At 54.5% G+C, this 12,357-nt stretch overlaps 1 protein-coding gene across 1 annotated transcript; it reads right to left on the reverse strand.

Moving 5' to 3' along the window:
- Positions 1–881: 881 nt before the first annotated feature.
- LOC130032081 (ETS translocation variant 3-like protein) lies at positions 882–9,668 on the reverse strand. The gene is made up of 5 exons (XM_056123681.1): positions 9,605–9,668; positions 9,291–9,528; positions 8,668–8,857; positions 8,300–8,402; positions 882–1,357 (listed from the first exon to the last, which is right to left on the reverse strand). The coding sequence occupies exons 1-5, from the start codon at positions 9,666–9,668 to the stop codon at positions 882–884; spliced, it is 1,071 nt and encodes a 356-aa protein (XP_055979656.1).
- Positions 9,669–12,357: the final 2,689 nt, after the last annotated feature.

A 12,357-nucleotide genomic window follows, 5' to 3' on the forward strand; every position in this document is an offset into this window, starting at 1 on the left:
CAGGATCCTGGGGAAGGAAATGGAAGAATAACCTCAGAGAAACAGTGCGTGGAAGGCCAGGAGAGAGGGAGGCCTCCGTTGGTATACTGGGTTGGCCCCCCAGCTGGAGAAAATAATTGCCTGAGCCTTAGGAAACTGGCCTGGCCTGTGGCCCCTCCCCTCTGGAGGTCAGGCTGGGTACTCTTCTGCAACCCTCTCCCACACACACAAGGGGGGAGGAAGGTCTCCTCAGGACTGAGCTCACTCAATGGTCTGGGTATGTCCTCGGCATACAGGAAGCCCGGGTTGAATCCCTGGTACCTCATGGTCCTCAAGTACCATCAGGAGTGACACCCCTGACCACTGTACTGGGAGTACCCCAGCATGGCTGGGTGAAGCCAGAAATTAAAAGAAAAAAAAAAGTCTTCCTCAATGGGGCTGGAGCAATAGTACAGTGGTGGGTGTTTGCCTTGCATGCAGCCAGCCCGGCCAAGTCGGGTTCAATTCCTCCGCCTCTCTCGGAGAGCCCGGCAAGCTACCGAGAGTATCTCGCCCACACGGCAAAGCCTGGCAAGCTCTCCGTGACATGTTCGATATGCCAAACACAGTAACAAGTCTCAAAAAATGGAGCCGTTACTGGGCCTGCTCGAGCAAATTGATGAACAACGGGAGGACCGTGTTTTGTTGGTTCTTCCTCAATGAATCAGCAGTTTGGAGAGCAGCGAGGGGGCTCAGAGTTCACCACCTGTTGTTGGGCCTTCCCTGCCAACCCTCCGGCCCATGGGTCCAGCTCCATCTCTTTCCATCCTGCACTTTCCACCTTCCAGCCTGGGAAAGGTGCAAAGTCAGGGGGAAGAGAGGAGAGAAGGCCTGCAGGGCCACAGTCACGTCCTCCTTCCCACCTAGGGAGGGTCCAGGGGCCATGCTGCTTTCAAGCTCTCCAGACTGGGTGGCCCAGGGCTCTCCTCTCTCCTCGTGGACCTGTGGGCTTCAGAGATGCTGGCTCTGGGCTCCAAGTGCCCCTTTGTCCCCACCATGGGGTCAGGCTTGACCTGCAGCCCCTCGGGCCTGAGGGACAAGGGCTGGATCCTCTCCCCAGCCCCCTGCCCCAGCCCGACCCTCAGGGGAAGCCCCTGAACGTGCCAGGCTCCTGCGGCACACCTGGGTTCAGGGAGCATGGGGTCCAGCTTGGAGATCCCCGGTGGCTGCTGGTCTGGGGGGAAAGGGGGCAGAAAAGGCCTAGGGAGGCAGGTCCAATGAGAGGGAAGTGGGGCTGGGAGGGGAGGTGTGAGAGAGGCAAAATTGGGCAACTCATTTTGGTGGTGCTCCAAATGGCAGCAGGGGCTGAGCCGGCAGGGTCCTGGGGCAGTGCCAAATCCTAGGGGGAGAGAGAGAGAGAGAGAGTTGGGGCGGGGGGTGGTTCACAGAGCCTTTCCTTGGGAGGTCTTTCCCCTTTGCCATTTCCCATTGCTTCTGCCTATACCTTCAACCTTCTCTCCTTCAAGTCTTATAATAAATGTCACCTCCTCAGGGAAGCCTTGCAGGACTGCCAGCCCTGGTGAGAGCCCTGGGTGCCCCCCTCACTCCTGCTGCCACGTCCCCAGGGCCCTGTGCTCAGCTAGAATCTGGTGCTCTTCATCTAGGATCATCTTAACGCTTCATACAATAGTGAAGGTATGGAAACAACTCAAATGCCCAACCACGAATGAGTGAATGAAGAAGTTGTGGTATATTAGGCCAGAGAGAATTCAGTAGTTTTGGCACTTGCCTTGCACACAGCCAACCTGGGTTTGATCCCCGGCATCCCGTATGGTCCCCTGAGTACCACCAGGAGTGATTCCTGAGTGTAGTGCCAGGAATAAACCCTGAGCATTACCGGGGGTGGCCCCCACCAAATAAAAGTTGTGTATACAGACAGTGGAATATTATGCAGCTGTAAGAAAGGACAGAATGAGGCAATTTATCATGACATAAATGGAACTAGAGGGTGTCATGCTGAGTAAAGTCAGTCAGAAGGAAAGGGACAGATCCAGAGTGATCTTTCTCATATGTGGGACTTAAAGTCACACAAAGGGCCGAAGGGAACATGATGGGAGGATGGATCCACATAACTAGTTTGAAGGGGGGCTGCAAGGGAGGGACACTGGGATCCTTGAGGGAGGGAGGAAGGTGGGTACAGTGGTGATGGGTGTGGTGAGGGATTATGTACATGGGAAACCATCATTAATAATATTGTTAAATCACAGAACCTTAATAAAACTTTTTAAAAGAACCTTGTTGGGACAGAGCTATATAGCACAGCAGGTAGAGTGTTTACCTGGCATGTGGCTGACTCGGGCTCAATACCCACCCCATATAGTGCCCCGAGCAGGAATGATTCCTGAGAACAGAGCCAGGAGTAAGCCCTGAGCACCTGACTCAAGGTGTATAGGCCTCCCCTCAAAATAATTTTGTGTGGGATTATTGATGTCTTGCCCCCAACTCTGTAGGGCGAGTCCTTACATCTCTTTTATTCTCCCCGAGTCCATCCCAGGCTGGTATGTATTAAGTGCTCAATAAAAAGAGGTTAACCCGATGAATGAAGATATTCTTTGCTATAATTCAATGAATCCATTCTTTCCTCTCGTACTCCCTGCGGTCACTTTCCAGCCTAATGTTCCAGCTGTGCAAGGAACAGGGTGTGTGGCTGTGGGCTTATCCTTGGTCTTCTCGGACCTCCAGATCTTCCTCCACGGAATCCCCTCCCCTCAATAGGATCAGGTGACATCCGGGTAAGCAGGACTGCAGAGCTGTGAGCCCAGACCTCCCCCTTCTCCGCTGGCTCTAGCCCACAACTCTCTTCCTCTTTCCATTCCTTCCTGTCTTCCCCTCACCCCTTACAGGTGAGGCCAGGAACCTACAGTAAAAGGTCCCAGTCTGGGAACTGGGAATGACTATACAGAACTTCATGCAGCTTAATGTTCCCAAAAGGCTCAGGGCTGGATGGGTACTGCAGATAGCACAGGAGGGAAGGCATTCTCCTGGTGTCTCTGCAACAGCCAAAGCCTTGGTTTGAATGTTTGACATGGCAATTCCGGGTGTGTGTGTGTGTGTGTGTGTGTGTGTGTGTGTGTGTGTGTGCGGGGGGTGAATCCCCCACCCCAAAATGGCCTAACTTTACCCATTTTCACTTATCAAGATCCTATCATTTACCAAAGGATTAAGTAGCAAGATCACACTGGACTATAATTTAAAACAACAACAAACAAACAACCTTTTGTACAAGGGTAAGGCTGCCTTGCATGTAGGTTCCTGGGGCTTGGTACCTAGCACCACATAGGGTCCCCCCAGCCCTACCAGGAGTGATCCCTGAGCATAGCAGGATGTGTCTCCCCTCAAAAAAAAAAGAAAAAAAAAGGGGGCTGGAGTGACAGCACAGCGGGTAGGACGTTTGCCTTGCACATGGTAAACTCGGGTTTGATTCCCAGCATCCCATATGGTCCCCTGAGCACTGCCAGGAGTCATTCCTGAGTGTAGAGCCAGGAGTAACCCCTGTGCATCTCTGGGTGTGACCCAAAAAGGAAAACAAACAAACAAACAAACAAACAAAAGACATTAAAAAATCCCCAAATGGATGAAAGATCTCTATATTGGACTTGAACTCAAAAAGTTCATTGAAGAAAACAGACTGAACTCTCCATGATAATGACCTCAGAGGTTAATGGTTCCACTCCATGACAAAGAAAACTGAAGCAAAAACAAACACAACTGAAACTGAAAAGTTTCTGCATGATGACAGGAATGATCGCCCAAGGGAAAAGACACCCTACAGAATGGGAGAGAATATTTTCTCACCAGGGATCAGACAAACAGTTAATATTCAATCTATGTAAAGCACTCACAGAATTTAACAGCAAAACCATCAACTCCATCCAGAGTAGGAAGAGGAGCTTAACAGACACTTCCTTAGAGACTTACAGATGGCCAAAAGGTGTATGAAAAAAAATCTCACCACTGATTATCAGGGACATGAAAATCCAAATGACAATGAGATATCATTTTACGCCAGTGAAAATGACTTATTTCAAAAAGACTGCAAACCACCAGTGTTGGTGGAAATTTGGTGAGAAAGAAACCCTCATTCACTGCTGCCAGGAATGTTGGCTGGTTCAGTCTCCATGGAAAGGCACTGAAGTAGAGAAACTTCTCCACAAATAAAAAAAATTTAATTACTATATGACCCAGTGATTCTATTCTTTGGCATTGATCCCAAGAACACAAAAACAGTAACACAAAATTTATATGTACCTATGTTCATTGCAGCACTATTTACAGTAAACCAAGGAATGGAAAGGACCCAGGATAGATATAGATGAGTGGATAAACATGACTGATGTAAACACACACACACACACACACACACACACACATGCACGCGCGCACACACACACAATGGTGTACTGTAAGAAAAGATAAAATCCCATCTTTTGTATGGAACTTGAGGGCATCTTGTTAAGTAAGGCAAGTCGAGAGAGAAGACAAATGCTGGATGATCTCACTCATTTGTGGTAAATAAAGAAACAAAGTGAGGCAATGGCCAACAGCCAATGAAAACAAACCCTCAACTCTGACAACAGAATGAGGTTGAACAGTGGGGGTGAGGGTGGAGACAGGTAAGTAGGGATGGAGTGAACTAGAAGTGACTTAAGGACGGTGGAGGTGATCCTTTGGAGGTGCAGTAAATTATTGTTGTTGTTTCTTTTGGGGCTGCATCTAGTGGTACTCAGGATCCATTCTGCTGGTACTCAGGTAGCCATGAGGTCTGGGGATCAAACCTGGGCCTCCTACATGCAAAGCATGAATTCAATCTACTAAACTCTTACTCCAGCCCATTGTATATCAAAAACAAATACCAGCGGCTGGACAGTACAACGGGTAGAGCGCTTGCCTTGCCTGTGGTCCACCAGGGTTCAATCCCCAGCATCCCATATGGTTCCCCAAGCACTGCCAGAAGTGATCCCTGAGCACAGAGCCAGGGGGTCTGCCCTGAGTACTGCTAAACAAAACAAGACACGAATAAAGAAGAAGACAAAAACAAATATCAGGGGTCTGAGTTAGAGGGCAGCTTTAAAGGGCTAGGCTTGCATGTGGCAAACCTGAGTTCCCTGAGCACTGCCAGGGGCCTTCCCTGAGTGCAGAGCCAGGAGTAAGCCCTGAGCACTGCCAGATGTGGCTCCAGAAAACCAAAACCAAACCAACATCAACATGTTTGTAAACTGTGCTACCTAAGTGGATAAAAGAGACTTCTGAGGCTGGAGCAATAGCACAGCAGGTAGGGTGTTTGCCTTGCACGTGGCCGACCCGGGTTCGATTCCCAGCATCCCATATGGTTCCCTGAGCACTGCCAGGGGAAATTCCTGAGTGCAGAGCCAAGAGTAACCCCTGTGCATCGCTGGGTGTGACCCAAAAAGGAAAAAAAGAAAAAAAAGGAAGAGCCTTCTGCTAGAGATAAGGATGGGGCTGGGGGTTGGGGGTGCGGGGAGAGCCTGCCAGCAGGCGCCCTTGTGGTCCTTACAGAGTGGGAGGTTGAGCTGGCTCTAGGCAGGCAGTGCTCCTGCCTCTTCCAAGGAAGCCGCGTTGCTTGCAACTTCCCGTTTCTGGCTCCCACTGCCGGGAAGCAGCTTCCTCTCTTGACACCCAAGGCCTTGTGCACGGGTGGAGCTGTGGCCAGCTCAGCCTCCTGTGGCCCCTTGTGTGCTGGGGGGAGGGGGGGCTTGCAGCTGACCCTCTGGGGCCCGTGACCTACTTGGCATCAGCCCCTGGGACCTGTGCGCGTGCGCTGAGGACAGGGAGGTGCTGCAGAGCCCACTCCAAGCCTGGCGATTGCCAGGGACAATTCCTTTGGAGTTTCCCAAAGACTGTGACTCTGTGCCCCAGGCATTCCCAGAGTCGGGCCCGGGTGGGTGGGGGTAGAAGAACAGCGGGCTCTTCAGGTGCTGTTTGGCTCCAGGCTGCCAGGCCGGTGGCCTGGCGAGTCCCAGCAGGCCCTGGCCGCCCCACGCTCCCTGCCTCAGCTGCACACCCGCCTGGGGCCAGGCTGGGACCGGGGACTGTCAGGGAGGTGGGACCTTGGGGTCTCCTGCAGCACGAGGTGTGGCTAAGCTGCAGGGTTCTGGCTCCATGGGAATTGCCTGGAGTGGTGGCTGAGGTCTTGGATCCCTGCATGAAAGCTGAGGGGAGGACCAGAGAGGGAGAGAGAGCACACAGGCCAACCCGGGGTCAATCCCCGTGCTACTGAGGGTTCAATCCCTGGCATTGCAGAGGGTTCCTCAAACCCATTAGGAGTGATCCCTGCGCACCACCAGGCGTGACCCTAAAACCAAACCCTGCATGTGGGATGACCCTGAGTTCTTTCCCCACACCTGTTAGAGGGGCAACACCTCTCCTAGGATGTTACCCCTATAATGCGGACAAAAGGGTAAAACAAACCAACAAAAGTCTTAAAGAAGGGCTCGAGTGATAGCACAGTGGGTAGGGCATTTGCCTTGCATGCGACTGACCGAGGTTCGATTCCCAACATCCCATATTGTCCCCTAAGCAACTCCAGGAGTAATTTCTGAGTGTATGAGCCAGGTGCATCGCCGGGTTGACCCAAAAAGGAAAAAAAAAGTCATAAAGAGGGAAAGAAAAAACCCAGAGAGTCTGGGATTGCTAGAGGAGCAGTCTGGACTTTTCTTGTCTGACCTGCTCATTTCCAGAGCTCACCCTGTCACTGGTCTTGCTCTACTTCAGTACCCACTTCCTGGGCAATCTCATCCCTCGCCTGCACCAGGCCCTTGGCATCTTCTCTCTGCTCACCTTGCTCTCCTCCCTGCTCTGAGCACAGACACACTATGGATCTCAGCTCGAATGTCCTTTGTCAAGTATTTCTCTGAGGCAGCTCTAGAGCTGCTTACTGATTTGTTGGTGTGTGCATGGGGAGTGGGGTGTGGGGTGGGGGACTGTCTGCTACCACTTCCTGCCTGCAAGAGCCACAAAGCAGTCCTGCTGGGGTGGGGGGAGTGGCCCCAGCCTGGGACAGAAGCTGGTATGTGGAACAGGAGAGATAAAACGTCTTTTCTTGGGGTAGGGGGTGTTGGGTGGCATTTGGGGGGTCACACCTGGCAGTGTTCAGGGCTCACCCCCAGTTCTGTGCTTAGGGCCTCTCTCATGGCGGGCATGGGAGACTGCTGCATTGTCTCTTGGACCTGGAATGACATATCTTGAAAGGAGAAATGTGTGAGCACGTGAATGAGTGTGTGAGTGAACTATTTTTTTTTCTTTTTGAGTCACACCCAGCGATGATTAGGGGTTACTCCTGGCTCTGCACTCAGGAATTACCCCTGGCGGTGCTGGGAGACCATATGGGATGCTGGGAATCGAACCCGGGTTGGCCGCATGCAAGGCAAACGCCCTATCCGCTGTGCTATTGCTCCAGCCCCGTGAGTGAACTATTCTGTGTCACTGAATCTTCTTTGTCCCTTGGCCGGACCTTGATGCTATCCTCACCTTCTCTAACCCACGCTCAATTCCGAAAATCTTGCAATGCCAGTCCTTTCCCCTTCTGCAGCCCTGACTCCCGCTGCAAACCTAGTCATCTTGGGAAAATGGGTCTGGAGTGATAGTACAATGGGGAAGGCTCTTGCCTTGCTTGCAGACAAGTCAGTTTCGATTCCGATACTACACAGGGTCCCCTGAGCACTGCCACAAGTGATCCCTGAGCACAGGCAGGTATGGCCTAAAAACCACATTATAATAATAATAAATAAATAAACACTGGAACATGCCTCTTCCCCAGGGCCTCCTTCTCCCCCGGATTGAGCCGCCACCCACACCTGACCGTGGTTTCTGTCTGCAAACCTGTGTGCCCTATGCTTTCACCTCTCACGACCCCCTGTCCCATCACAGCCTGTGCTCTGGCCAAGGCAAGCTCCCAGCTGGCCAGATGACGTTGGGTCCCAGGTTTTACCAATACCTTCCTTCCCCTGCCCACTTTTCCCACCCTCTTCACCCCCAATCTGCCCTGCAGTCTCCTCCCTCACCCAAAGCTCTCCCACACTGCTGCAGCCCCTGGGACTTACCTGGCCTCCCTCTGCCATGACCATCTCCCTTCTGCTCCCTGCAGCCTCCTGAGGGCCTCTTCACCTTTGACCCCCACCCTTGTTGCACTTGGTAAAGACCTGTGTCGTACCGAGGGTGGACCTGCACTGTCCCCACCTCTGGATCCTCACCCTTGGCTCCATCCGCAGTGCTCCCCCCTTGCCAGGGATGCCCCAGGCCCACCCCTAACCCAAGCACTCACGGTGGACACTGCCGCTGCCCCCCTTCCTCTCCCCAGAGGCCACCGGTGGATCTTGGGGGGTGCGCGGTGCAGACAGCTGGGCAAGCAGTACGCTGTGCAGGAGCTGGGGAGTGAGCAGAAGCAGGTGTGGGGAGCAGCCCCCCAGCCCGTATGCCCCCAGCAACTCCCTTGTCAGAGCAACACAACATCCTGCTGAGAGGAGTTCTGCCCTCCGCTGGGCCCCCTCCTCCCCGAGGACTCCCCCGCAGCTGCACGGCCCAGGAGGACTCAGCGGACAGTGGGGATGTGTGGTGCTGAGAGCATCCGTCCACCCAGTCTCCAGCCCCCGGGGAGCTGCACAGAGGGACCGGGGCTGCCTTGGGGCCTACCTCACTCTGCGTGCCCACAGGCACCAGGGCTGGCCGGAACAGGGCTGGCGCTGCCAGGAGCAAGTGGGGAGCGGGGGGCGCCCGCACCTCCCACAGTGGGTAGTTGACCACAATGAGCTTGCTGAAGTTGAACTTGTACGTGAACCTTTTGCCTTTGGTCTTGTGCAGGATTCGCTTGTTGTAGTAGTATCTAGAGAGCCCCGAGATGGAGATAGGGAACAGAGTCATCAGCCCAGGTGGGAGAGAATGGAGTGGGGAGGGCACCCCTGTAACCTCATAGCCAGCAAGCCCTGAGTTGTTCTGGAGGAGCCACGGGGCATCTTACCACCCTCAAGAGCATTTCCTGGGGCTGGAGTGATAGCACAACAGGTAGGGTGTTTGCTTTGCATGCGGCCGACCCGGGTTTGATTCCCAGTATCGCATATGATTCCCTGAGCAATGCCAGGAGTAATTCCTGAGTGCAAAGCCAGGAGTAACCCCTGTACATCACCAGGTGTGACCCAAAGAAGTAAAAAAAAAAAAAAGGAGTGTTCCCCAAGCCTGGTGAGGTGGGAGTACCAGGAACCATCACGCTTTCCCTCTGCCCTCTGCCCTCTCCTGGCCACCCTGGGGGTCCGCCTCACCTGAGGGCCCGGCTCAGCTTGTCATAATTCATCTGTGGTTTGCACTTCCTGCGGCCCCAAAGGCGCGCCACCTCGTCTGGGTCCTTGATGACAAACTCCCCGTACTCTCCCTGCTGCCAGGCGATGACATGGCGGAACTCTTCCTTCTGCAGCAGCTCCAGGATGAAGTGCCACAGCTGGATCTGCCGGGAGCCCGGGGACGACTCTGCCTTGTAGGCCCAGTCCGGGAAGGCCAGGCCTGGAGGCAGAGGGGAGTGAGAGCATGCCCGGTTCGGCAGGCCCTGGACAGGTGGCTGGGCCTGGAGGACACTCACCTGAGACCCAGGAGCTGCTTGTGGCCATGGCGGGGACACCCTCTGCCCAGCACCCGCAGTGCATGGTCCTTGTAGGAAGTTGGTCTGGGCCTCGGTGGGCCTCGGTGGGCCTCAGCGGGGAAGGATCACTGAAGACGGGATGAGAAGGCATGGGAGAGGGATATGAGAGAGGCAAGAAGGGCTCTGGAGAAATAGTACAGGGGGGAAGGTGCTTCCGTGCACGCTGTTGACCTGGATTTGATCTGCAGCACCACATAAAGTCCCCTGAGCATAGTCAGGAGTGATTACCTGACCACAGAACCAGGAGGAGGCCCTGAGCACTGCCCTGAGCACTGCCCCTGGAAAAAAAACAAAACAGAACAAAAAAGAAAGAGGCAAGAAGGAAAGAAAGAAAGAAAGAAAGAAGAGGAAAGGATTGGAGGGAGAAAAGGAAAACTGAGGCAGGCTGGAGGCATCCAAGGCAGAAAGTGCCCCTCACCAGGGCAGGTGTGGCCTCCTCTGGGGACCGTCCTGATGGCTGGGGCAGAGTGGGGATTCAGGGGGATGGGAAGCAGGGGGTCCTCTATCTGGTGCCTGCTGGGGGATGCAGATGAAGAAGCTCTCTTCTGGGGCTTGCTGGGATTGGCATGTTCCCGAGGGAAGACAAGAGCCAAAGTAATTAATCATGGTGCCTTCTAAACCCTGAGTGGGAGGAGGAGCAGGTGGCAGGCCCAGAGTGCCAGGAGCGGGATGGTGCCTGGAACCCAGTGGGGAGGGTGCCCAGACACTGAAGGGCGACCTGGTCAGCCCTGCGCTCTCCCGCTTGTCTCCCCCTCGGAGTGGGCTCACTTGCTGCTCCCCAGACCCTGCTTAGAGCGACGTGGGAAACACTTGCTCAGTTACTGAACTGGGCAGAGAAGGGGGACTCCTGTAGGGTCCCAATGGGGGTGGGGCCGCAGCGGGGAGGAGACTGCAGAATGAGCCCTTGGGGGGCACTCCCATGGCACAGACACGGTAAGAGAGAGGTGCCGAGGTCACAGTCCCCTGGATGGGCTCAGAATGGTACAAAGCGGGTGCCTACCGCAGAAGGGTTAAAACAAGGGGCAGGAGGGTGGGGCAGAGCTGGGGGGGACTGCTGGGGGTGCAGGTTGGGGATCTGTGGGTGGGGGTTTGTGGGTGGGGTGCAGGGGAGGGGTGCAGGGTGTGGGTGTAGGGTAGGGTGCAAGGTAAAGGTGCAGGGTGGGGATATGCAGGTGGGGGTACAGGGCGGAGTGCAGGGTAGGGGTGTAGGGTGGAAATGCAGAGTGGGGGCTTATGAGTGGGGGTGTAGGGTAGAAGTGGAAGACAGGGGTGCAGGGTGGGGCTGTGGGTAGGGGTGTAGGATGGAGGTGCAGAGTGGGGGTTTGTCAGTGGGGGTGTAGGGTAGAGGTGGAAGGCAGGGGTGCAGGGTAGAGCTGTGGGTAGGGGTGCAGTGGAGGTGCAAGGTGGGGGTCTGCGGGTGGGGGTGCAGGGAAGGGGTACAGAGTGGGGGGTATAGGGTAGAGGTGGAGGGTGGGGCTGCAGGGTGGGGGTCTGTGGGTGGGGGTGCATGTAGGGGGTGCGGTGTGGGGATGCAGGGCAGGGCCTGTGGGTGGAGGGGGCTATACTCAGGGGGGCTCCTGGGTATTAGGCCCAGGAGGCTCTAGGGTCTCACTCCCAGGACGTGGCTCTGCACGCCCCCCGTACACAGGCAGCTGGGTGCAGGCAGCTGTTCTCACAATAATTTTAAAAAGAGAAGAGATATGCACTCCACTCTGGAATCACCCACACCCCATCTTAGGGTGTGTAATTACTTGTTTTTACTATATATGTCTCCCTCATCTCTCTTTTCTCTATTTTTACCTGACTGAAAAAAGAAAGAAACGGAGGGGGGTGGTGTGTGGCAGAGAGATAACACAGTGGAGAAGCATTTGCCTTGCATGCAGCTGACCCGTGTTCGATCACCCGCATCCCATAGGGTCTCCCAAGCAGTGTCAGGAGTGAACCCGGAGTGCAGAGCTAGGAGTAAGCCCTAAACACCACCAGGTACGGCTCCCAAACTCACCCAAATGCAATAAATAAGCAAACAAATACATGAAATGCAAATTCTGATTCCTTTCCCTGGGCTTCCTCTCCTCCAACCATGTCCGTGGAGGTGTCCCCACAGCTGCCCCACGGCTTGTCCAGTAGCATTGAAGGAATGAGAATCCAGACACTCAAAGTGCAGGAATCTCAGCAGTGTAGGTCTTCCGTCGCCCCCTGCCCTCCCTGCCCCGGGCCCCACCAAGAGTCTTGGGGTCTCTTCCTTTCCTAGGGAAATAGGGTGGGTTGGGGGATGGTGCGGAATAGTCAGCTCACAGGCCCATCAATGAATAAGGACAGGGACTTTCTGGGATGCTGAGTATTGTGACCTGGGCACAGAGCTTCTCTGGAAATGGGGGGGGGGGGGGCAGGGCAGGAGCGGGTGCACGCCCCCTTTCCTTCTGAAGTAGGTAACTGACCTGCTCTTCTCTCTCCACCTTCTCAGCTACTCTTTGTTTGGGGGTATTTTGGGGGTAGGTACTATTTGGACCCCAACTGGCATGCTCAGGGGCTTTACATGACTCTGTGCTCTGGGGGTGGAACTCGGATCTCTCTCACAGCTTAAACGTCTCTAGTCCTGGTCTTTCTGGAGCAGCTGCTGCACCCCCACCCCTCCTTCCTGCTCTAACCACTTCCTTCCTGCTCTGCTCACCAGGTAGGATCTTTCTTACGTG

The sequence above is a fragment of the Sorex fumeus genome, unplaced genomic scaffold (genome assembly GCF_029834395.1).
Source record: "Sorex fumeus unplaced genomic scaffold, SorFum_2.1 ptg000047l, whole genome shotgun sequence".
Lineage (NCBI taxonomy): Eukaryota > Metazoa > Chordata > Mammalia > Eulipotyphla > Soricidae > Sorex > Sorex fumeus.

Coding starts and splice junctions, on each gene's coding strand:
- LOC130032081 (XM_056123681.1), bottom strand. CDS start 9,668: ATGCACTGCGGGTGCTGGGCAGAGGGTGTCCCCGCCATGGCCACAAGC. Junction 8,403..8,667: donor CTGTGGGCACGCAGAGTGAG/GTAGGCCCCAAG, acceptor CTCACTCCCCAG/CTCCTGCACAGCGTACTGCT. Junction 1,358..8,299: donor GGGCAGCGGCAGTGTCCACC/GTGAGTGCTTGG, acceptor CTCTCCCCCTAG/GATTTGGCACTGCCCCAGGA.